The sequence below is a fragment of the Nilaparvata lugens genome, chromosome 2 (genome assembly GCF_014356525.2).
Source record: "Nilaparvata lugens isolate BPH chromosome 2, ASM1435652v1, whole genome shotgun sequence".
NCBI classification, from domain to species: Eukaryota; Metazoa; Arthropoda; class Insecta; order Hemiptera; family Delphacidae; genus Nilaparvata; species Nilaparvata lugens.
In genome coordinates this window covers 81139793-81167644 of record NC_052505.1, presented here as the reverse complement: position 1 = coordinate 81167644, position 27852 = coordinate 81139793, and the positions used below count along the sequence as shown (strand labels likewise).

Genomic DNA, 27852 nt, shown 5'->3' with positions numbered 1-27852 from the left:
TTTTTAATCATAATTCAAAATGTTGACATAAAATATACAAAAAATCATGCCCCCCCCAAAAATGTTGATGGCGCAAATTGCGCCATGCCCCCCCCTTGTGGGCACCCCTGTAACTAAAGCTTTATATTTTTATATTGAAAGTATTGCTAGAAATTATTTCCGTATCAATATGAAGCAACGCTTAGTGTAGTGTATCAAGCAACATGTATCATGTTGACGCGTGACGTCGAAAGTTGTTTGTTGCTTCCCACGCCGTGTTGGCTGCAGCAGGCGACCTGTCAGCGTAAACAGATGGCGGTTGTTGTCAGTTGTGGTGTGTGCTCGTTTGCAAGAGTGTAGTTGTTGTTGTGTTTTCCAGCGGTGTGTTGTTAGTTTTTTTCTGTGACTGTCATTAGCTGATGTTGGCACCATGGAGGAACAGGCGCAACACGTGTTTCGTAGGGCCGACAGAGAGGGAAAAGGATTTCTTGTCAAAAAAGATTTACAGGTGAGCATGTTGGCTTATTTCTAGCGGTTTAAATTATATTTTCATCTACTTTAGTGTATGTATTGTTAAGATATATAAGTCTTACTGAACAATTGCTACTATTAGACCTATACCGGTACGGGAGATTTCCAGTCAACTATTAATTATTGTACCAAAATAAGTTACTATTTCAGTCGGAAAAGATAATCATATATTTTTAAATTAATATTCTTCTAATGTTTGAATTTCTTGCCTAATTTTATAAAGGCAAAATAAATAGGGTACGGTACAATAGGTGGAATTGTATTAGTATGAAGTCTCAATATGAGCAAAATCTGCACATTTTTTTGAATTAGTATTTTTGGTTCTTAAATCATAGAAATGTATTCTGATTACAACAATCACCTGTCACTATAATATATTATAGAAATATGAATAATTGTGTTAATACAAGGACGGTAGTTCAGTATAATACTCGGGCCTATATATAGGGGAAAAATATAAAATATTTGACTATGACATTGAAATTTAATGTAAAAATAAATATGTACAATCCAATCAGCTTACTAAGATAGTTGTCAACAAACATTTCAGATCTCTTGGACGCTGAAAAAACTAATTATATTGATGAGAAAAATAGGAACAACTCTTCACGGAACGGTATTGATATATATATAATTTATAATTTTTTTTACTTGTAGTTCTCTTGATTTTTATCTGGAGACTACATGGAATATTGTATTTTACTTACTGAACCGTGTTACAACAAATAATGTTTCTCATAATAACAAATAATAATTTTTCATAAATTCCTAATAGTGTATTGATGTCTCTCATATCATGAAGGCCTGTTCACTGATAATGTAAAACATCATTCTTTTATAGCATCTCTTCAGATACAGTAAATAATATATACAATGGAATATGCATATTAGTATTTTCAAAGAGGCTATGGTACTATAATGTATTATTATGATATGATTAATGGTAGGTATCCACTTGTTGAAATATATAGACTCTACTCAAATCAATTGTCAGAGGCCTATCTTTCATCTTTATCAATGTATATAATAATAATAAATATAATTATTATAATTATAATTGTTTTCAACAATCAACAGAAAAGTTCGATAAATTGTGAAATGTTTTACATAAGCTGATTCTCTTTTCAATCAAAAATTTTCCAGTCATAATGTTCCTTTCGAAATCAAGGCTATTTGCAGCTTTGGATATGACATATACCTTTGAATAGTTCATATTTCTCTCCAAATGTCGCCTGGCTAGATGAATTGACATATAGGTAGTATGAGCGTATTTACAAGTAGGCCAAGTCTTTATGAAACTGTCGCATCCATTAGTCTTCCTGTCTTTCAAAGTTTTCTCTCATTTCTAACACAATCGATATAGCTTAAAATACATTGCTGAATAGTAAGCTCTGGTGTGAAGGGAGTTTCTTTCATTTGTCAGCTCACACTTCACTTTGTATAACAACATGAAAGCAATCCTATTCTGATTGTATTTGTTTTTGGAATGATGAATATCTTTTTGTAGCCTAGACAATTAAATATCCATACTTATTTAAGAATGATACATCGCTGTTGATGCAATATTGTCAATGTAATTTTGAATATTCAAATAATTTTGAATATTTTCCACCTAATTATTCAAATTAAATAATTTTATTCCATTCAAATACAAGCACAAATATGAGATATTATAATACCATATACTTGCTCCCTAACCACGCACCCCCGTGTAAGACGCAACGAGACTAAGCTTCTATGAACAAATATAAGTGAGTCATATGTAAGGGAACCCTTCAATAAGTTGGAGTCTGTTGTAGATATAATACTGTAACTTCCAGGATAAGTTATTGATCGAATACTCTACCTTTTGACGTATAACTGAATTTCAACCCCTCATAAGGGAGTCACTTAGGGGTTGTAACTCGAATATTTCAAATGTAATCACCCATTGAGTGGTACATCATTTTAAAGACCTTTTCAAAACAAGAAAGATGACATCAATTAAAACGTTCTATGATACTTGTATCAAAAATGGCGGCTGATTAAACTTTATCAATTATTTCTTTAAAAACTGAAACTTCAAACGGGCCGCCATTTTGGATAAAAGTATCATAGAACATTCTTATTGGTGTCATCTTCCTTGTTTTAAAAAGGCATTTAAAATGATTTACCACACAATGGGTGTTTACATTTGAAATATTCAAGTTACAACCCCTAAGTCACCCCCTTATAAGGGGTTGAAATTCAGTTATACGTCTAAAGGTGGCATTCGACCAATAACTTATCCTGGAAGTTACAGTACTATATCTACAACAGTCTCCTATTTTTTGAAGGGTTCCCATACATGACTCACTCTGTATATCTAAGTAATAACAAAGCTTCTTTTGAAAGTTCCGTTTATGATTATTCATCTACAAAACATTGAATGAATGATGAAACGTTAATTACCAGATTTAGAAGAAAAATAAACCACCAAGAAAAAACATCGACGGTATGAACAATTGATCAGACCCACGGTGAAAAGTAGGTAAACATTGTTAACAAACTGCTCATACCAGTATTGTCTCCATTTTGGAAAACCTCGTGAATGACGCGCACCAACGAATTTCACGTTGGAATTTTAGAAATAAGGTTCGCGAGCAAATAAGGAAACTCTTTGTACTTGAAACAAGACTTCTCAATTCAACAATGATAACATTACAGAAAATGTCCCTTAAAATTGATTAGGCAATGATAAAGTAGTCTCCAACTTCTTGTATGTAGTTACTTATACATAGACACAGCGGTCATCCAGAGTCATGACAAATAATTTACATAAGATAAAAAATTTCTTCTTCAGGGTAGGTACTTCCGTTGGAATTACTTTATTAGCCTATATGCAATATATTTCTAAAAACCACTGATTTTGGTGCTATGATCACTTGGAAAACAAATCCACATTTTTTTATTCTTACGTTACAGTACCGTACCGTACTATACTGTATATTGTTAATTTTCACATCACGTCATAAAATAGGCTACATCAAAATGACATGATGTATTCTCTGCTGTTATTAAGTTGAATATACTGAGCTAATACCAAGTTAAGTACGGTATTCTTGTGTGTTTTGAAAAATTGTATGGAGGTGGACAGTCTTCCACAACGCTATTGTTGACGGATGACATAATTAGTCGAAATGCAATTTGAGAAATGTACAAGGAGTGTCACTTGTCAATACTTTTGAAATGTTTATGTCAACTATTCTCAACTTGACAATGAATGTTTTCTGTTATGACGTCAGAAAAATGACTGCCCAAAACTTATAAACTGGATAACTAGGCCAAGATTTTTTTGCGTATTTTGTAAATTTTGTTATCGTCCTTGTAAACATGTAGTTGAGAAATAGCAAACTTCAAATTAGCAAGAACAAGAACCGTGACAATTTTTAACCATCAAAATCATTTAAGCCAATCGATTACGAAGAATTTCTCTTCTCATGACAATATTGGTTTTCAAGAATTTCCCTCCCATACATGGGTCTCTTTAGTAGTGTATACTTACTATATTTACATTCTGGTATTCATAAACAATAATCAAACAGAGAAATTGTGAATTGCGTCAGATAAAGTTGATGGGAGGTGTAGAGCCAAAAGGACGTAGCGTAATTCCTATGTTCAAGTAAATGCCTGAGAAGTCACTTGATCTGTCCTGTATATTTAACTTGGTATACCTGATTGTTAGTCATTTAAGTAAGTTTGCGTAAACTTCCGTTCACCAAGTTAGCTTTCAAAAAGTAAGTAAAAAGTAAATTCGTATGGCTTTTGTTGGTGGGGAGTCCCTTGCGGGAAGGTCCCACCGCCTGAATATATAATTTAAGCCGTCAATGGGCCTTACGACTGTCATACTTCAGCCGGGACCGACAGTTTAACGTGCCCATCCGATAAAACGGGAGTGATCTGGTTAAAAAACTTTTGGTTATGAGAGGGATTGAACCCGGGATCTCTGTGCTGCACTCTATCCACTAGACCACGGATCACTCCTTTCAAAAAGTAATTTTGTTTTTATTTTTCAAACTGCGTATATTTCTGAGTAAATCATTAGTTGATATTCTATTTCTATCGAAAAATATAATTGCAGCATCTATTTAGGATTTTCGTTAAATAATAATTAAAAATATAATTGATTGTATCAATAATCTACGAACTCAATTAAACAGCCGAGATAAAATAATTATAATATTGCAATAAAGTTACAATAGCTTCCATGCACATCCATCCTTACACACAGATGCCTCTCTCTACAGAGAGAGTCTTGTAGGTGGATTCCAAAAAAATAGTATATTATCTGTCTTGTAATATATTTTAGACGTAAATTAGTAGACCTATTTAAACTTTGAATTATTTAAACTTTGACAAAAGTCCGGTTTGAATTCAATCAAAATTTTATGCTCTCCAGTAGGCTATATGTGAACTAACATGTAGCACTTCCACACGATAACACGAACGCAGAAAACTTGTATCGAATCTCTTGATGTTGTAGTCTACCTAATAGTCTTGATTCTTGCAAATGAGCCCAGGAAAAAATCACAATAGCCTATTGTACAATAAGCTAAATTCTAGTCCTTGAAATGAAAACACAGTATTTTATTAGATCCAGCTATATAATGAGTAGAATACTGCAGGTACGGTATTCGTAACTTAAGAGAGATTTTCAATATTTAAATGTTGTCTAGTGGTATACATCAATTTAGGAAAAAAAGTGATGAGGATGAGGTTCAACTTTTGTGAAATTTATGAGATCTAGTGTCGGCTGCGTAAGAGCCGATTAAATTTTAACCGTGATTAATTCCATGAGAACTAATCAGAGAAGCCGTCTTTCCAAAAAAGCCTTCTCTGATTGGTTCTCGTGAAATTAATCACGGTTAAAATTTAACCGGCTGTTGTGCGACCGGGCCATACTACAACAAATAACCCATATATACATTTCATTGTTAGAGATACACTTCCTTGTTATTCTATACACATTTTATCCTCTAGCTTGTTTCTATAAGAGCATGATAGACTATTATTAATAAAAATTTAGGCACCGTATTGTTTTGATTGAAAGTCTAATTATTTAAAAAGGAGACTTATGGGCCTTCATCTTATACATCGGAGAACTTAACATTTCCGAGCCATTGTTTTAATTGAAACAGCATCGTAAAAGTGCTCTACTTCAGATTAAATGCCACTCACATTGCATGACAGTTGCTAATTTGGATATTTTTCTCTTAATATCACGCTCCACTCTCAGAACAATCCTGTGAGTTACACATAATTATTATTCTCGTTTTCTGAGAGGTATTTGATCCCTTCTGCTGGAAAACAGACGTAAAATGATGACAATAAACATTATCATGCATTAGATTCGAAAATCTGAAATGAATTAGCTCGAGTCGGTATCTTACTTGAGATTCAAGTGATCCACTGTGCTCATTTTGACATGGTAAATAAGAAAATTTCTCTCGAAAACTTTTAATGAAATGCATTTTGAGTTTCAGAAACTTGTACGTTATTTAATAAATCTATTGAATCCATGAAATGCATTTAATTCATTAAATAAATTGGATCCATTGAATTCATTGAGCAATTGAAAACGAATTTAATTGACCGAGCGAAGTGAGGTCTAAGATTCAAGTCGACGGTTTGGTATTTCTCTTAATGTTTAAATGTTTGAATGTTTATATGTTGCGCATTCACGGCGAAACGCGGTAATAGATTTTCATGACATTTGAAAATTTGGAAATCATCAATTGGGATGAAATCTAGGCTTTATTTTTGGTGATCAAGGAAAGAAGTGTCACTCCTTCCTGGAAATCAGTGAAAGATTGTCTTTATCTCTGCAGTGCAGCAAATTAATTCCATACTGTATTCCAAAATTTGAGAGAGTTTCAAGATATGCTCTTCCATTCCATGCACTTGTGGATTATGTACTTCATTGGATTAATAGACTACTCGAAATTTCTTTCTCAAGCACTGTATCGTAATTTAGACCTAACGTCTGCCTCCTTTTAGTTTGCCTAATTTAGTCTGCCTCCTTCCACGTATTCAAATCAATTTTACAAATTTTACCTGATAGATATAATAAAGCTACGATGATTTCCTGATACGGTACGTACTTCCACGGTTACGTACTCCTATAGAAGTTAAATCGTAGTAATGCTATATAGTTTGATATTTGAGAGTTGCTGTCTTACCAGTGTTTGTCTCTGTCATAGGCCTCTGTTTGTTCAGCTGCTTACCTCTCAGCTCTCACAACCAGCTTACTACAAACTCCTTTATCCAACTCAAGTTTGCATTGGATCTTGTACAATTAATTTCTGAATTAAATTGAATGTGTAAAGTTTTGAATTTTGATTCAACTTGTGATCATTTGAATTAACGGACTACCCATCTCATATTCGTGCATCTCAGTATCGTATCTCATATAGGCTATATACCTGGTCTTCATGTTTATCTTCTCAGTTCTCATAAGATTCTGTTTGGAGGGGCTGAGATTCGAGAGAGGACAAAATTACATGTTAAATAAATGGGATGAGAATCCGCAACCAATAAAAGAGATAATCTTGGAGTTAATATGGAGGTGAGAAGATTCTCAGATGGTACAGCCTACAACTAATAGATATATATAGGCACTGGATTTACTGAGTTCTGACACTGATTCTCTTTTAATAAGGAGAGAATAATTTTGTATTGAATTCTCCATCAGGGGTGAATTTCTATTTTCCAAAAAGAGATTGTTGTTCAATTTCAAATCGGAATAGCGATAGTGAACTTCATTCATTTCATGAAAGTAAATAATAGCTGGATTGAAAACCTCTTTATAGATTCTATAGAATTGTTTCATAGTTGAAGAAGATGAGAAATGTGTTGTATTATCCTATTCAAATAAATTATTTTGAGGCATGTTGATGCAGTTAAACCAAATTTAATTATTGAATTAGAGACAAGACATTATATATTTGTACTATACCCTCTACTCCTTACAAGTAGGATACTCATTAGATGCTATTTTAAATTATTCAATATCGACGGGATCGTAATAGAATCGATAATCGGTTGATTTGGGGCTGAAGCTGGTTTCCGGCATACAGAGTGGGTGAAAGTCCGAGAACGGCTTAATATTTCATACAAAAAGGTAATTTGACGGTGGGTGTGATTGGGGATCCTACTCAAATTGAAAAAAACTACTTTACAATGACTTTAAAAATCTGGTCTGCCATCTTGGATCCACCATTTTTTATACAACTTTATTTTTTTAAATAGGAAGGTGGTCATGTGATACATGATTTCAATACGGAATTTCAAGAAAATATGAATGGCGAGAACCGCACATCGATATCTCAAACCGTTTAGAAGATATTCACATTATTAATCAATACCACTCATGTATTTCATTTCTGATTTGCATGGTACTGATTGATAATGTGAATATCTTCTGAACGGTTTGCGATATCGATGTGCGAGTAACAATCATTAAACTCACCCACCTTGGAATCACTTCTTTTTATGAGATACTAAGCCGTTCTCAGACTGTTTTCTCTCCTTTCTGTTTAGAATAGTATTGATCAATAATGTGAATATTTCCGAAACGGTTTGAGATATCGATATGCGGTTTCCACCATTCACTTTTTTTCCAAATTCCCTATCGAAATCATGTATCACACGACCACCTTCCTATTAAAAAAAAAATGAAGTTACATTCAATATGGTGGATCCAAGATGGTGGACAAGATTTTCAAAGTTATTATAAAGTAGTTTTTTCAATTTGAGTAGGATCCCCAATCACCGTCAAATTTATCTTTTTGTAGAAGATATTAAGCCGTTCTCGGACTTTTCACCCATTCTGTATAGTATCAGTGAATAACGTGTTCGGTACAGTGGAAATATTATTATTATGATCTCTAATGAAGCTATTCCAACTGATGAGCCAGGTTATGCGAGTATGAATAGTCCCATTAGAGTTCAATTGAAATAATATTTTCACGGTACCAACACGCTCACTTATGATACTGATATGTGGGGATCCAGCTTTATATGGAACATTTTAGCATTATTCAAGACTACTAGTTTCAATTCTCACGCGGCCCATGATTATCACAATACAGGTATTTGATTTGATTATTACAGGGTATTTATACAGGGTGGATAATACAAAGTATTTGATTGTTTAGAATAACTGAAGGGCAAGAAATACAGGGTACAGAAATACACTAGGCAGGAAAATACAGACTCCATTAATTAAATTAGAAGTCTCTTGACCGAAATAGACATACATGTACGATAACTACAAAAACCTCTACTCACCTACTTTAACTAATCTCAAATCCAAATATACTTCAAGCGGATGTTTTTCCATTTTCGTTATACAGAGTGGGTGAAAAGTCCGAGAACGGCTTAATATATCATACAGAAAGGTTATTTGACGGTGGGTGTGATTGGGGTTCCGACTCAAATTGAAAATACTACTTTACTATGACTTCAAAAATCTGGTCCGCCATCTTGAATTTGCCATATTGAATGCAACTTTTTTTTTTGGAAGGTGGTCGTGCGATACATGATTTCAATACGAAATTTCAAGAAAAAATGGATGGCGAAAACCGCATATCGATATCTCAAACCGTTCAGAAGATATTCACATTATTAATCAATACTACTTATGTATTCCATTTCTGATATGCATGATATTGATTAATAATGTTAATATATTCTGAACGGTTTGAGATATCGATGTGCGGTTTTCACCATTATTTTTTCTTGAAATTTCGTATCGAAATCAAGTATCGCATGACAAACTTCCCATTTAAAAAAATAAAGTTGCATTCAATATGGGGGATCTAAGATGGCGGACCAGATTTTTGAAGTCATAGTAAAATAGTATTTTCGATTTGAGAGGGATCTCCAATCACACTCACCATCAAATTACCTTTGTGTATGAGATATTAAGCCATTCTCGGACCCACTCTGTATAACGAAAATGGAAAAACATTCGCTTGAAGTATATTTGGATTTGAGATTAGTTAAAGTAGGTGAGTAGAGGTTTTTGTAGTTATCGTACATGTATGTCTATTTCGGTCAAGAGACTTCTAATTTAATTAATGGAGTCTGTATTTTCCTGCCTAGTGTAAGTGAAGCCGACAAAATAAACTCTGAAACATCTCAATAAAAAGTTTGGTCTCTCCTCTTCCTGGTTAAGGCAAATAGAAGTAGTGTTTTTAAGATCTCCCAAGGAGACAAGTATGTAATCAGCGTGTTTCACTTATCCAATCATTCGGAGACTATTTCAAGTCTATCATACATGTTGATTCTCTCCTGTAACGTTTTCTGTCGACTTTTTATCGAGATGCGTCTGTTGATAAGTACGTGAACACTCTCAATGTAATATAGTGACGTTGGATCAGCAGTCGACCTCCAAAAACCAGTTGACTCAGTTAACTCTTTACAAGCAACCAGAGAGCTTGCGGCTGAGTATGAAGCGAAGAATACAAACAATGAACTCACACAAGTGTATTCTACCGTTAAAATTATTCTTAATTCACTGAGATTTCCAAAAAATAATAGATAGAACAATGAAACTTGGATTAAAAATGAGCTGCTATCGAAATCTAACGGCTTCGACTTGAATCCTCCACTAAAAAACAGGCTTGTTCTCAAATTTTAATAGATTTTTTTTCTATTTCGATCTAACTTATACAAGTTTGGCCAATTTGATTCTTTCTCTTCATTTGCATAACCACGTGTGGAGTTTCTACTATGATTCATGTTCCCTTAAGAAAGCCACTAGCTACGACTTGAAACTAAAACCAGATTTGGAAGGCCTTGCAGTCTTTTGATCTTTTCTTGTTGATTGCTCAGCTCTCTCGCACTTTTCAGTAGCATAGGCTGATAAATGGATATGTTTCCAACTCGAAACATACTAAATTTCAATAATAAAAGCTACTAAACATTGATAAGTTTATGGCAATTTATTCTCGCACAGAAATGATTGATTTCCATCGATTTTCCTTTCAGTTGGCCGGTAAACAATTGACCTAATAGAAGTATCAACTTAATTGAGTAATAAATTATAAAAGTACTTCCTCGTTTCCTCTAGTAGGTACTGTACATCATTCTATCTTATCGCAAATATTACAAGATACGCCAGGATTAGGCTATAAGAAGATAATTATTATCTTGACTAGTTCATTACAGTTCACTCATTCCAATAAAATACACACCGTAGTATTGTTTTTATTAACTTGAAAATTGAATTTGGTGATGTTATATGGTTCTGTGCATAATGAAATTTGAATAATCTCTGCACAATACCATAAACGCCTCATTACTACTTGACTAACTTGTACTGAATACTAAATAGGTGTCAGCATCAAAACATGACTGATGATCAGATTCTCTAATGAACATGACTAGACAAGACAGCTCAGTTTTCTGTCACAACTTTTCAAAGAACATGACTTCTACATACGATTGTTTGAATCATGTAAGAAATGTTTTTTTAATTAGTTGGACTCCTTACTCCTTCTGCTAACCACACTTCTAGTCTTCTAATAAATAGCACATTGCGTATATCTCATGTTGGAAAGTTGAGATAGAAAGAATATTGTTGAAAGAGTATAGTGGAGTGTGGACAATGAAGCTCTTGTAACTTGTAAGTCTTCACTTTATCATTGACTATTATATTTTCATCCTTATTATTTCTCAATAACAAAGATTCAATTTCCATTTCATTGCTCTCATTACAGTATTGATTACTAGGAATGTTTAGTTATCAGCAAAATTAATGGAGTAGAGAAGAGTTGTCTAGACTACATGTCGATCTCTAAAGATCTAGAATACGATCTACAATATACAAGAGCTCTAGGAACTCTCTCCATCTAAATGTCTCTTGTATCTTTGTATATAAAGGTATCTCTAGTATCTAGATGTATCTATGGTATTTAGATGTATATTTGTATCTAAATGTATCTCTTCTATCTAGATGTATCTTCTGTATCTAGATTCATTTCTTGTATCTATTTGTATCTCTTGTATCTGTAGTATCTAAATGTATCTCTAATATCTAGATGTATATCTTGTATCCAGATGTATGTCTTGTAGATGTATCTCTAGTATCTCGATGTATATCTTGCATCCAGATGTATATCTTGTATCCAGATGTATGTCTTGTAGATGTATCTCTAGTATCTCAATGTATATCTTGCATCCAGATGTATATCTTGTATCCAGATGTATCTCTTGCATCTAGATGTATCTCTAGTATCTAGATGTATCTCCTACATCTAAATATATCTATGCCTAAATCTATAAATGCCTTTTCCTATCGTGACGTACCGGTTAGGGGTCCGATTCCCGTTCCGGCTGGCACTTATTGTATCAACCTCATTTCCCTCGCACAAGTCATACACTCACGAGGGCATCATCAGCAAAAATTAACATTTTCGGGCCTCACCAATGAATGAAAACAGTGAAGAAGATATTACTATGTTCTTTGGCCTCATCAAGAAAACCTCACTCAGCAATACCATAGAGAAAAAAAGCACAAGAAGATATCCCATGGTATAATAGGGCGTTTCCGGCGTTTATGTCGTAAATTTCACTGTTAGCTCAAGCCGATAGTCCTAGTAGTTCTTGTTCTTCAAATTTTGTGACGATGGTAGTCTCTCATACTGTGAAACTTTTACACTCTCTCTCACCCTGCCAAAATTGTAATAATAGACAGTAATCGGCTTCAGTTGACAAAAAATTGGCTTGTAACTTGTAACAGAAACGACATAATATACCATCTTTGTGGCAATACTCACTGACAATACAGTCATATATAATTATACAGCCGTATATTATTATTATTACAGTCTTATATGATTACTCACAACCTTCAATCACAATACAGTCGTATACGTTAGAGGAAGGAGCGGTACTTTAATTTTTTTTAGTGGGTGTTATGATTGTGAGTGAAGTACAAGCAGTTGAATAACTGAAGATGTGAAGTCTTCGAGCTGCTCAGTTGGACTGCGTGGTTCCAACTTCAAGAGCCATGATCTTGAGAGACAAGTGGATGATGATGCACAAATCAAGAATATCAAGACAACATCACCAACAAGACAACATATTAATTCATCACCTATGTCAATAGAAAATACTGAACCGATGAACGATTATAAATGCAGGCAGAGAATTTAGGCCAAGCCTCGACTTTGAGATCGAGCGATTCTGAGGCCTAGTTGAAGTGAGAGCTGTCAAACTCAACTATTTTTATAGACTAGATTAGAGAGAAAAGGCATGGAAAAATGAAATCTGATAGCGATGTCACTGTTGAGAGTCTCACTCTCTCTTCTAAAACCATAAAGCTGTCACTCCTCATGTGTATGAATTGGGTGATATCCTATTATATTAAGCAAGCAATTCCTGTATTTATATATCTGGTTATTTTTATTTCTGGTTATTTTTATATCTGGATATTTTTATATCTGGCTATTTTTATATCTGGTTATTTATGTTTAACGGATCTCGAAAACGGCTCCAACGATTTTCACGAAATTTGGAACATAGTAGGTTTATGATATAAAGATTCGATTGCTCTAGGTCTCATCCTTGGGAAAACTCGCTGAACGACAATAAAAGGATAATTCATCCTTGGCTGAAACAGCGGTGGATAGTAAAAAAGTGAGTGAGCGAGTGAGTATGTGAAAAATCAAAATATCGCATCCCCGAAATTCATAAGCTGACGTATAGCCAGCTGTGAAATATAAACACGATCATTTTAGAGAATTGTGTTCTGTTTATCAATAGATAAAATTAACGAGCGAAGTTCGGTGCCCCGATATTGATTTGTTAATTGAGTGAATATTTGGACTTACTGATCACACCTGGAATGAGATTATGAATATTGAATAACAGATAGGAACTTGGATTTTCGTTTTATGATGATAAATTCATATTAAATAAATGATACGGCAGAAAACAATATCTATAATATACAGAAACAGGGTTATTATGTAAGTAACCACAGCTCTGGGTCTTTTTTTTTGTTGTCATTTTTGTCAAATGTTACCATTTTTTGTTGTCAAATGTTGTCTTTTTTTGTTGTCAATTGAAACAAAAATTTCATTATTATCCAACGAAGATATTTATTTATTCCAATGCTTCAAAAATTGAATCAATCAACTAATTAATTTGTCCTCTAACAAAAAGTTATGAGGGAAATTTCAATACATTTATATTCTCTGCTGCTGTTATCAATTAATTACCATGTATTGTAGCCCTTCAATAATCTAGGATATGAGAGCAAACTTTGAATTCTATAATACATGAAGGTTGTATTTAGTTCAGGGAACTAGCATGATAAGAGGCAGTAATTCACAGTTTGAAATTTGAAAAATAATTGAAAGCTCGTGCTCTCCATACAGTTGTCAATCGTGTCTTCCATGACAGTTAAGCGAATGATTGATTCATTTTCCAAGGTACGATGCATGACATGGAAGTGCATTACTGATCAATCACATGACTCCGGTATTCCCTATACTGAAACCATCATGTCATACAATATTATAATAATTGTTATAGGTTCTTTCAGACTGCAATTCGTTATTGATAAAATAGGTCATTTGTCATAACCGAAATTCATCATCATCAAAACCTATCAATATCGATACCGGACATGATTTATGAGTTTATAGATATGAATCATCATGATTTATCTTATACTTATTAGGTGAAAGCGAGTGCATTGATTCTTTTAATGCACTCGATTTTGAATGCACCTAGTTATTCTTCATTATCTTCCATAGAGGATAATAATCAGTCGATTTTATTTCTAGCATAATATATTTTCCGAGTAGTTGTGAATACATGAGAATACTATGTTCTATTCAGTCTTGCATATACTGTATTTCCAATTGTTGTGGTTTTCAAAAGAAATGCGATATAGTAGTATTCACAACAATTCTTATCGTACCAAACGAAAAAAATCTGGTGTGGTACACTCACACAACTTTCCTTGCTCATTGAACTGTTAGAACCATTCTTAAACGATAATAATTTAGGGGAATAACATAATGACGATTGGCGGCAACATTTTTGAAACTACGATCAGACTACTGTATATGTGTATATAATTGTTTTCAGAGTACTTTTTCCTTTGTGTAAATTGTGAAATTCGATGATTTCTTGAAAGTCGTCAAAACAGCTGTTCTACAGATGAAATATCTCGACTATGTGTTCTTTTTATGAACTGCTCTACCTACCTACCTCATGCACGAGAAGGAGGATACAAAGCCCATTTCGCAAGGATGAGGTAGACCCCCCACTGGTTTCCCAGGAAGGAGACTCATGCCAGATAGAGCTGATAAATAACTATACAGGGTATGAATTTAAAAAAAATCGGTCAAGTCATTTTTGAGAAAAAGATGTTTTTTTTTTAGTAATTATCCGCCATTTTGAATTGAATTCTATTGAATTTCTTATTGTCGGATCCTCATGGTATAAGGACCTGAAGTTTAAAATTTCAAGTCAATCGGTTAATTAGGAATGGAGTTATCGTGTTCACAGACATACACATATACACACACAGACAAACACTCAAAAATCATGTTTTTGGACTCAGGGGACCTTGAAAACTTGAAATTAGGGTACCTTAATTTTTTTTTTGGAAAGCAATACTTTCCTTACCTATGGTAATAGGGCAAGGAAAGAATTACCTATGGTAATAGGGCAAGGAAAGTAACAAGCTCTTTTTTCATAGTTGCTTGAGAAGAGTGATATTTCTTGAGTAAATTCTTTCCTAAAATTCACTGGATGCTATCTCGAATATTCAAGCTCCAAACTTTATTTCATTACTTGGAAAATAATCCTGTTAGCCTATTGATTCGGCCCAGTAAAACGTTGAAGTCTTAAAAAGTGGATCACCGGTTAAAAGAATTATTTCTAAGGCTTCCTGATCCTCTTTAGGCGTACTTGAGGAATACAAGTACACACTGCAGTACGCTTTGCACTATTCACTTGTTGAGCCTGCTGAGTTTGGTCAGAGATTGCTTTAATCTATGGTTTGATGAAGAGTTTGAGCTGAACTTGAGAGCGAGTTGTCAGAAATTTAAAAACTCACAATATGTATTCTTATACATACTGTTTATAACTTCATTTCCTATTTTCTATAATCTATTTCAAGGTTTTGTAAACCAATGAGAAATTGTTGAACTATATTTTGCAAGTTATACTCTTCTATACTATAGGTTATTGAGGAAAAATCTCCAACTTTGGTGAGGTACGAGTTAAATATGACCGATGAATGTGAAAATTTATAACCGATCCAATCATCTACATGGATTGATCATGAGTAATTTAAAGTATTGCCGATAGCTTGCTCAATAGAATAAGCATTCGACAAAGCAATCACCGAAACCACAAGCATGTAAAGGGAAGCTTAATGGGAAAGTGCTTGTGCGAGCGCGTATGGATGGAGTTAATTCGTATTAGATGTGACGTAGACAGAGTTGTTGAGAGATGAAATTCACGCTGATTTTTGTTTGGATTCACTCGTTGCCTGTTACTCACCTAAGGTGATATCATAGCTGCATTGAGACTAGTTGTGTATGTTGTATTTGTGTGCTTAGTATTTCCTATAAAGAAAAGCCTTGAACCTTAGAACGAATTTTATAGAACTGGATTTGCCGACTTTTTATGATGATAGGCATGAAACTTGATTTCCGTTGTCATTCTGCTTTTTAGAGAAATCAAGTAATTTCTTATCGCCAACAAATCCAACATTTAAAATGTTTTTGGGTTCTATTTTTAGATCACTTCTGTATGTTTAAGGTTAAGTCCAGGAACTGAAGTGATGTGCCTATTTATACGATCTTCTCCAAAAGATGTTTTGGGAAATTCGATTTTTGTGTTAGGCTATCATATAAAGAATTTTCTTGGGATCAGTGACTAGACAATGCTCTTGTAGTCACAGATATCGGTTTTGCAATTCACTTATGCACTGATAGATGAGATTATGTAAATCCATTAATGAGAAGAGCTCACTTATTAAAGTTCAAGATCACTTCAAGTCTAGCGAAGTGGCTTACGCTTAACAATTACTCTGTACATCTTTGATAGAAAATATAGTACCGTATTTGATTGATATTTCTCTTGACTCTTTAGTCTTTATTATCTTGAGAGCATAATCCACCTTTTTGATAGCGTGAATCAAAGTTTTTGAAAAGGAAAACTCATCCATTGAGTTTTGAGTTTGAGTCTTGTGTGTGAGTAATGAGAGAGATATAATATAGGCTTCAGAATAAATCTCAAGGAAATGTGTTGTTCACTCTTCCTTTATTAAAATTGAAATTCGACTTAATTTAGGTGCAGAAATATTCTGTATTGGGTAGGTACTGTGGATAAGATTGAGACTTGTGTGTGAGTAATGGGAGAGATATATGCTTCAGAATAAATCTCAAGGAAATTTGTTTTTTACTCCTCTCTTATTTATTGACAGTCGACTTAATTCAGGTGTAGAAATACTCTGTAGATACTGTTAGTACCTACAATATTAATAACTTGTTGGTATTGTACATCTTTGATAGAAAATATAGTACCGTATTTGATTGATATTTTTCTTGACTCTTCAGTCTCTATTATCTTGAGAGCATAATCCACCTTTTTGATTGACTATAGCGTGAATCGACTATAACGCGTTTGAAAAGGAAAACTCATCCATTGATTGTACTTTGTAAGAACAAGAGCTTATATGAATTAATATAATCACAGTCAACACGAAATCGATTTCAGCGTGTCAAGTTTCCTGGACCATCCATTATTTCTCAATTTTTGAATTTGATTGAGATTGTTTTGTGAGTGCGTTTATACTTTTTTCAAAATTGTCCAATTTAGCGCCGTTGCGTTTCCTGATCCCAATGCAGTTGTTGAACATAAACTCTCAGCAACTCGTCAACCACATGTAATCAAACTGCTCAACAAACTGTGGAGATAGAGTTAGGTATAACCTTGAACTTGCGCTGTAATAATGGGATTATTCCAAATTGAAAATATAACCACAGACTACTTGAAATAGTGAAAACAATCAACTACTTGACTACTTACTCTTGTTTCTCCACGAAAGTTTACATGTAATCTTTACTGAGAAGAAACTATTAAATTGATATTTGTTGAGTTACAAATTAATTTGTGATTCCATATTGATTGAGGTGAACTCGTTTGTTAGAGGATATAATATAATATACAATTTGTTTTCAGATTTACAAGATAATTTACGAGCTCTGGTGGTACGGTATTCATTCATATTCATTCATTGATCAATAATACACAATTATTCAATGAATAGATTGGGGGGGGGGTTACTACAGACACAGTCTTCTATTGACTCAAGAAAGAATTTATGTTAATTGAAAATTAAATATTGTTAATGATTTACGCTTTGAGGTGGGCAATCTCACTGTAGGCGTAAAATCTGCGAGAGTGCATCCGGGTAGAAGCTACATATCAATAAAACAAGAACAAACAATATTATGAATTTCCAGCGATAAAATAATGTTTCTGATGATCCATTCTAAATAAATTTCAAGCCCTCTTTGGAATGAACTATTTCGAAGCAGAAACAATCATAAAATTCTCAACTGATGATTTACTAGGGCTATTAAATGTTTAGGCTATGATGTAATAGTTATTGTATATCTAGAGTGAAAAGTACGACTTTTTCTCCCTGAGGGAAAAGTTTGAAGCCCGAGGCGAAGCCGAGGGCAACAATTTTCCTGAGGGAGAAAAGTATTTTTCACTCGTGATGTACACAACATTTTTCCTCCATCTACATTTTTTTATAGAAACTGCAAATAAAATCATTTTAATAACTTACGTATTGGTGACAATGTTTCCTAACAACATAACCTAAAATCTAAAACCTAAAAACTGGCCGTCTGATTGGCACTGCCGATTGCGCTATCTACCGGCTAAAGTTGTAACTTTAAATTATATCAGCTGGGTGTTTACCAAAAATGGCTGACTCTAGAACATGCGGTTCAGATTTGAATTGCAGATCAAAAATATTTGTTGGCTGGTATTTTGAATAGAATAAGATATTTTAAAAATTGTATAAATTTTTATCGTCTACTAATATTAAGAATATAATATTAAGAATTATATATTTCATGAGTGATCAAATTTCTGGTTGTGGTATTGAATTCAGTTGACCTAATGACAGACACCTCTATTATGCTTTCTCATCTGAGCTTAGACCTTCTAACCTATTACAATGTAGGTTTCAAAATAGAGATGCTTCCCATGTTATTTAAATGGAGTCACTTTTACTCCCTAGGGAGTTTTTCTGTTTTTTACTACCGAGAGCGAAAAAGTGACACTTTAGTATTAGGTTTCAGGGAGTAAAGTAAGTACTTTAGACAGTAGGTGGAGGAAAAAGATTTATTCCACATGTATAATATTTCAAAGTCAAACTCACGTCTAATTATCTCTCCATTGTAGATAATGACTCATTCTTCCACAATCAAGAATGATTGAGTACAACGTCGTTATTCATTGCAGTACGTCCACCAATTTCTTCAACGAAATAAATATTCTCACACCAATTTTTTTAAATTGTCGGTAACATTAATTTACCCCCGCGACTGATAACCTAGAAGCTCATTTATTTGACAAAAAATGACAAAGAACAGCATCGTCATTCAATTTGATTATTTGCGGGACTTTTCAACTAGTTTATTTTCAAAAAACGCCTTCGTATGAATGATGTGCTTAAATGATTATGTTTCTCTAGAAATGATTACTTTGCTCCCATATATTCCGCGTTTGTTTCGAAAAATTCACTCCAACATTGTGTGGAGTAGGAAGAATTGACGATTGTTTCATGTACATAATGATGAATTAATTTGATATCGAATAGAGCTCAAATTCACTTATGACTAACAGTCATAATAGAGTTAATTATATTCATACAAAACTTCCTGCATTACAATGGTAGTTCTTGGTTATCTAGACACAAGGTACTAAGTTAGATCCAAATTGGATTCAAAACTTGACGCCTTATTATAGTTACTTAACCTATCAAGTGTCTTATTATATATTTGATGAATTTGTAGTTTATATAATTGAATATATATGTTGAGATGTATATGATAACAATGCAGAAATTCTTCACATGTTGTAAACGAATGATGATGCAAATAAATCATTTGAATATGAATATATTAATATTATGTTGAATATCTGAAGGGTAATGCTCATAGAGGAAATAAAAACTCAAATTTCTAATGAAATTTCAGGCTATAACTAAAATTTATACAGCTTCCTATGAATAATGATATTGGTTCATGCACTGTTTAGAAACTGCAGTTTTACTGCTACTTGGTTTGCTCCAATCCAAGCAATGAAGTTACTCTTTTGTACTGGATTTTCATTTGGTATGCAACCAATATTGTCCTGTTTCCTACAAATTTTTGTATAATATCATTTCAATAATAATAATGACGAATTTGCCTATTTAATTGATACAATCACCTCGATTCTATCTTCAGAGCATCAGAATAAGATTGGGTTTCTTTATATCTCACTGCATTATGATGTGAGTACCTTGGAGGTACATTTATGATGTGTGCCAAAGAAATAGGAGTCAGTAGCCTACAAACGACTTGTGATGTGATATGCCTCCCATACCATACAATACTATCTAATTATTTTTATTCTCACTGAGTTATTATTCCTAGCATGTAGATAGCTCCCGTTGATCAACCATCCTACTAATAATCTATTTCTTGCCAGAAGCAGCAGAAGTACGTCATTTGGTGAGTCATAAGAAACTGGAAATATCAGTTTTAGTGGAAGCAACCGATTATAACACAATTTACTGAGGATATTCCTCAACCAACAAGAAGAGTTCACTAGTGCTCTCTCATTTCGATTTGATGGCTCGGTTGGGAGGCTGCTTGTTTTTTTAGTCCAACATTTTCTTAAAGTATTTTGTCTGAAACTCAACTTAACGTTCCTGCAGAATAAGAAGGCAGTGTTAACATGTCGGGATACCAAGTAAGATTTTTCAAATAATTCTTATTTTGTGGATGAGCCTCACACTTGTGTGTGAGTAATGAGAGAGATATAATATAGGCTTCAGAATAAATCTCAAGGAAATGTGTTGTTCATTCTTCCTTTATTTATTGAAATTCGACTTAATTTAGGTGCAGAAATATTCTGTATTGGGTACTGTGGATAAGATTGAGACTTGTGTGTGAGTAATGGGAGAGATATAGGCTTCAGAATAAATCTCAAGGAAATTTGTTGTTCACTCCTCTTTTATTTATTGACATTCGACTTAATTTAGGTGTAGAAATACTCTGTAGATACTGTTAGTACCTACAATATTAATAACTAGTTGGTATTGTAAGTACAATAACCTGAGAAACCCTATAAGAAATGATAGAAGATTTATTAACGAATTTCAAATTTTTAATATAACTCGTTGCCAGCTCCACTCTGGGCTTTCCTTACTTCGATTGACATGAGTTTGGATTTATTGTGAATACTAAACACCATCTGTCACATATTTTATTGCATTTCTTGATACATACAAATTTCGAGTTTTAAAGATTCTTATTATTACTTGATTAGATGTCAAGTAACTACAACTCATATAGAATATGACTGTAGAGTATGTTGTGATTATTCTATGAATAGATGTACGCATAATAGACTTTATAAACTAATATAGAAAATTAAAATAATTAATAGCAAAATGGTTAATTAAGCGCTTTCGAGTCTCATTTCTTCTGCAAATTCATTAGAAAAGCTGTAATGCAGTGAAAAGGTAATTGCTGGGCCTTTCGGTAAGAGAGTAATGACTGAAAGTTTTTATTACAGATAGATTTATATTTTCGTAAGAAGGGGATTCAAGAGCAGCTCATTTATGTACGATTGAGTTGTTGAAATAGAATGCCATGAATAACATTTATTGGTGAATTATTATAACTAAACGAAAATCCAAATTAAATGCTGTAAATCACCCCGGAGACTTCGTATCTGCTACTGCAAATATTGAAAACAGGGTTAACAGCTAGATAGAAATTCGATGAGGGCTACTACCATAGCCTACTATATATAGATTCTAAAGGATGTAGTAGTACAGATATACTTTACACAACCGATTCTCAGTTGAAATAACTATATGTTTAAATGCCGTAAATAAAACTTTCAAATAACTGATTAAAAATAGCAAGTATCGGAATTGTGATTGATCGTAACGGATCACGGAATTCTCATCTTTAATAGCCAACTAAGAATTTCTCACTTTTTTCTATGTATTTAAATACGACATGCAGCCAAATAGATTTGACTTAATACATAGCAGCTTGGAATGGATCAAGAAACCATCACCTTTAAGAATTTCTGTAATGAAATATTTGTTCTGAATTCTTCTGGTAGGTGGGAAGCCCTCCCATTTCAAAACTATTAAGGAGATTTTCAAAGAGTGGACACCACACCTCGTTTATGTGGGGTGTTCAGTTTAGGTAAACCTTCCTCTAATAGTGTAATATTTGGGTACGATTCTCAAGAACGTTCTCAGACAAGCACAAATCAGAACGATTCTAGAAGTTGCTAGAATATTTCTTAATTCTTGATGTTATGATTGTTTGCTGGCCAACCAGTTATTGTTTCTTGGCTGAGATAGTGTTCTAGATAATACGCTAGTTCATACAGTAAAAAATACATATTTATGTAATACAGTATTTTACAATAATGTTTCATGGGTAGTAAATGATTTATCATTACACATCAGTTTTCAGTTATCTACTGAGTGGATTAGATCACAGGAATTCATTCATTCATTTATTGTATAAAACACTATAACCATAATACAATATCGGATGGGCACGTTAAACTGTCGGTCCCGGCTGAAGTATGACAGTCGTAAGGCTCATTGACGGCTTAAAAGCCATACGAATTTACTTTACTTTTACATAATACAATTTATTATTACATTGGAGGAAAAACTAGGCTGAACCTGTACTATTTCTCTCCAAAAATTTTGATAAAATGTTAGTGTTGCCCGAAAGTCAAGTATAATTATTGAATTATACCGTACATTATAAAATACACGCACAGTATTTTTTAATGTTAGTTTGTCGAGATTGCTTTTGACAGTATAGGCTACCTAGTTGTTTTCCTTGTTATTGTGGTAGAGGAATACATCATTTACAGTACACAATATAAGAAATAAAAGCAAGCAGTTCTACTGTTATGCGGAATGTGACATGATAACTAGGTTCTTATTGACTTCTGATTGACGAGGTCAATAATAGAATAAAGCTTCGATATTGATTGAAATGTACTACATCTCGCTAATTATTGGGTGAAACCATTTTTAAAAGTAAGTACCTATATTTGTAGGTATACTCATTTAAATATAAACTGTAGTAGGCCAGTATTATTCTTAATACACGGTACGGTACCCTTTGCCACTTTAATAACAAGACAAGACTTTCCGATGATAAATACAGTAGGTACTTATTAAATCTTTTTTTGTGTTATATAGATCACGATAAAGAATTTTCTGAAAATGTTATAGATTTGCTTGCTTTTTGGCGTTTTCCTGGAATTTCAAGAGTGAAATGAATTCGAAAAGAAACGCCGAGACTCTTTTGCAATAGTAAAAAAACGCCTTATGTACTTTTATTAGAAGAAATACGGTAACACCGTACCTAAATTAATTTACTGTGTTTCAAGGTAGCTCACTCGATAGACATTCTCTTAATTAGAATTGAAAATATCAAGACTCATTTCTTGATATTATACACACGTGACATTTCAAATAGGTTAGGGTTAGCTAACATATTATTCTTCCGAGGGCACATATTATGCTACGCTGATATTGATGAATTTATATGAAACTTTCTGCATCATTTCACCTGCTCGATTTGAACTGGTTTATGGCTTGAAAAGCCAGCTATAAAATGAAGAGTGGATCTTCATCTCTCTACCAGACTAGTTTCACACTTTTCTCTAACGAGGAGGCCTAGTGGAAGATTTCTATATAGCCTGTGTTGCACTGCTTCAATTAATTAGTAACTGGATTTGTAATCAAGCTCCTATAGAATGCCAAACACCTTCAAATTGTTTTGAAGATTATTACCTGTATGTTCCATTTTTTTCAACTTTATCTCCTCTGTATTTTTAATTGATAGCGAGGGGCTTTCTTCCGAGAAATTAATATTAATTGAGTCTGCGGTACCGTATTATATATGTTGATAATTGAACGAATCAAGCGTACCACAGAATAACAAATCTATGGATTCTCGGCTGTTAATACCCACTGAAACGAATCCATATAGACTTCATTTCATGGTTTTATGATGGAAAAACTGAAACCTCAATGTCTCAAATCTCACCAGCAATCAAATGAAAGATGATAATGGTTTCTCGATTCATTCCGAGCTGCGATGTATTAATACATTTCTATATGTATTTTACAAGATATGCAGTTGAATATTTTGATAAATAATCGAATTCGCTTACTATCTTACTAACTGAAGTACTTTCGAAACGGCTAGCAATAGTTTTCAACAGTGATAAATGATTGCTAGCCGTTCGAAAGTAGGCTACTTCGAATTTACTTAAATATTTGACTGCATGTCGTGTGGGGTACATAAAAAAGTGAATTAAATAAATTTTGAAAAATTAAACCACATATTTCACTTCTCACTTATTCTTCACTTCAAAACATATTCTAAAAACTATCTTTTTCTTTTTAAATGAATTTTGAAAAATTAAACCACATATTTCACTTTCACTTATTTCACAATTTCAAACATATTCTTAAAACTTTCTTTTTCTTGTAAGCTATATTGCTTGTTATATCTTAAGACCATCTATCTATTCCACTTTACTGTTGTTGATATTTCTTTGACAATATTGTATATTGATAATATTTTTAAATTATCTCCAAATTTATTTTACGATAGTTATTTTTATGTTTTTGTTCCAGCGATTCCAGAATGAAGTGAGTTTGACTGCAGATCAATTGAGCGCCGTGTTCGAGTCACTTGACACCTGTGCTTCTGGATTTCTCACATTGGATCAGTTCCTTGCTGGAGTCAGTAAGTAGATCTGCTAAAAGTTAATGTGTTATTTTAATTTCCATTAATCGGTAATAGATGTTCCGATCTCTCGATAGAAGATAAAAGTAGTCATCATGTCATTTCTATTGGTTTTTAAATGGAAGATATGGAGCATTTCTTCCATTGGATGTCATTTCTGATGATTTTGAAATGGAACATAATTATGGAAGATTTCAGAACTTCTTTTAATGGATATTGTAAGATTATAGAATTGTCTTGATTTTGTCTTGATGATTGGATACATATAATAATTCATACGCTCCAAAAGACAGAGAGAATTCCAACTTCAAACATATTTCATTTTATTTAATCTTTTTTAAAATTATTCAGCCAGCATAGGCTAGATACAATCGTGTTAGTTGGCCATCCTAATTATTATAGTTTACGAGAAATGGGAGAAATTCACCAAGATGTAGTTCTGAAGTTGGGATACCGTAGGGTATGTAGGCTACATCACATATATGATTGAATAATCTTCAGGCATCACACCCAAAGATATTCATTCACATAGAATTTTCAAGTTTCATTGCTATAATTGTTTTTACATGAATACAGTACATATTCTTCATTTTTCATCTTGAATTATGATGTACTAAATTACAGAAGTGTGAATAACAACAAGAGAATAATTTTATTGAAAGTGATATATGAGTTTGAATTATATTACTTATAAACTGATATGAATTATATGAGTAAATAAAATAATCTCATTATTTACAGGTAATTTTGGAAATGGATCGATCCTTGGAAACAATGAAGATTATATTGCCAATAACTTCCAAACAGATAATGATCAAATTGTGAGAAATATCATCAATCTTAGTATGTTGAATAGGTGAGCTGTATATCCTAAAATAATCAAATGTAAAACTTAAAAGTGAACCTATTAGAGACTAAAGAAGTAAATTTGAAACAAAAATTCATTACTATTAACATATTTTCAATAAATGAATGAATAATGAATTTATTTCTAAATACAATAAATATTTTTACAAATGAAAATAATCATTAAAATACAATAGTTTTTGGCGTGACTGGAGAAAGAAGCCTTGAGCTCCAGCCACGAGTTCTAAAAATAAGAAATACATTTTTTAAACTAATAACAGCAGTACAAATGAAACAATTCTGTTGATGGATGACATTTATAAATATTTATAATGAAACCGTATGAATTATCACAATATACCGTAAACGATTAAATGAAAATAATAATTTTTTATCAATTTTATGCAGTGATCGCTCTAAACTCAATTTTAATCTTGGCTATTTAACATAATTATACTTGTAATCTTAAAAAATTATCAAGTTCATGGACGAAATTATAAGGCATATTATTACCTACCTTTACAGCATGAGTCTATGACTAAAGTCATTTATAACGCCTACTGCGCCTATTTTAATCAATTATTGTGAAATAATGATGTGAATTCATAATGTTAATAAATATTAAATAATTATATCAATTATATTATAGTGGTGCTCTATTGAAAAATAATTAGGGTTCAAGTTTTGACACTGAAATGGCGACTACCTATGATATTGTGATAAATATGAAATATATACTCACTGATTGGAATGCTTTCGAATCTTAGGCGATTCATCGTCAACAGTCAAGTTTATGTTCAATATTTATACCTTAGCTATAAGGTATCTATTAAAAAATCAATTATAGATATCAATAAATCTTTCCCATTTGAATGTGGATTCTCAAACTTCTCCTCCTCACGAATTTCATTTTCTGTTCACTTCTTTATAATTGACTTTGGTCTGGTTTTGTTACCTCTGTACTGTACTGTAACTGGAGGAATTCCGGTGTGCAGTCTACAGTTAAAATGAAAAATATTGCTATCATAATTATTCAAAAAACTTATATGTGTAGCGTATACTCCACAAAAATAAAGACTGTATAGTGTACCGGTATACAATAATTTCTCATTATTAAATTGAGGAATACAGCGTAATATAGGAATTAACTAATTATAAGAGACATCAATTGAGGCTCAATAATCAATACCGTATTCTAATGATCTTCTTCTTCTGCTAGTGCCTATTCGTTCCGAATATTGGCGATCAGCCTGACTATGGATATCTTATTTACATCCATCCTAAAAAGTTCAGTTTAGTCTTGGAGAACCATAGGTACGTAGGTTTTTCAGCCATGATATTCTCCTTCTCCTTGTCCTCATCTGCCATAGATCTTCTCTTGGAGAACGGATGATTCTAATGATAGAAACAGACAATTCTCTTATTAAATAAAAATACTAAGAAATTGTCAAAAACCACAGATTTTATTGAAAGTTAGAAAGACCGGTTTCGGTTGTGTAACCATTGTCAATCTCTGATAAACTATCTCATTTTCATTCTCAGTTTATCAGAGATTGACAATGGTTACACAACCGAAACCGGTCTTTGTAACTTTCAATAAAATCTGTGGTTTTGGACAATTTCTTAGTATTTTTATTCAATATGAATTATTACCACTACACAATATCAACTTCCCAACTACTGGTACCCAAAAAAGAAAACAAAGAAAGACAATACTGTTCTATGTTTAGAAAAGGTTTGGTTTATTGCTCAGGTGAGGAAGTGTAGTTGTATAATAATTGATACCGGTAATTTGAATTTATTCTTTCAACAGTTGAAGAGATGATGAGGTCTGGGCCAGGGAATCCTTGATGTTAATACAGAATTCAATATTATTTTCATATTATTCTCTCATTGCAGGAGCGGAAGCTTACTGCAAAAGCTGAATACATTGATACAGGACTCTGTGACTGAAGAAATTGACATACCATGGAGGCATTTCATCCAGGAGCTTGGCATCGACATGCAGAGGCTCAAAGAACAGACAGAGGAATTAGAGAGAGTCCTGGCAGCCAGAGATCGTAGACATGAAGAGGAGGTAGTATAATATAGAATACATTGAGTGTGCTTCAATTTCAAAAGCAGCTATTCATTCATTAATTTGAAATACATTAAAATCGATAAAATAAAAGTGATATATTAAAGGGAATTATTGAATCATTAGATACATTCAGTATTAGAATAAAGCTGCGTTTACACCAAAGTTATTAACAAAATGTTAATAACTTAATCCTTGTAGTATAACTTGAACTTTATAGATTCTATTAGATTGAACAAGACTTATCATACACATGATGAACATATGTGTTTGTCAAGTCTTGTTCAATCTAATAGAATCTATAAAGTTCAAGTTATACTACAATGA

The 27852-nt window shown here is 32.9% G+C and overlaps 1 protein-coding gene across 2 annotated transcripts; it reads left to right on the top strand.

Annotated features, from left to right (window-relative positions):
• The first annotated feature begins 272 nt into the window (after window positions 1-272).
• LOC111059492 (EF-hand calcium-binding domain-containing protein 4A) lies at window positions 273-27631 on the top strand. 2 transcript variants are annotated; one of them, XM_039421881.1, is made up of 4 exons: window positions 273-487; window positions 24491-24602; window positions 25344-25458; window positions 27348-27549. In XM_039421881.1, the coding sequence occupies exons 1-4, from the start codon at window positions 410-412 to the stop codon at window positions 27532-27534; spliced, it is 492 nt and encodes a 163-aa protein (XP_039277815.1). In that variant the 5' UTR covers window positions 273-409; the 3' UTR covers window positions 27535-27549. The 2 variants fall into 2 exon arrangements, with proteins under 2 accessions (XP_039277815.1, XP_039277816.1); XM_039421882.1 differs by lacking the exon at window positions 273-487 and adding an exon at window positions 20283-20541 and having other exon boundaries at window positions 27348-27631.
• The last annotated feature ends 221 nt before the right edge of the window (window positions 27632-27852 follow it).

Bases quoted from the DNA above. Each gene is read 5' to 3' on its own strand.
- LOC111059492 (XM_039421881.1), top strand. From the start codon at position 410: ATGGAGGAACAGGCGCAACACGTGTTTCGTAGGGCCGACAGAGAGGGA. The intron at 488-24,490 runs GTGAGCATGTTG...TTTTTGTTCCAG, and splicing joins TTGTCAAAAAAGATTTACAG to CGATTCCAGAATGAAGTGAG. The intron at 24,603-25,343 runs GTAAGTAGATCT...CATTATTTACAG, and splicing joins TCAGTTCCTTGCTGGAGTCA to GTAATTTTGGAAATGGATCG.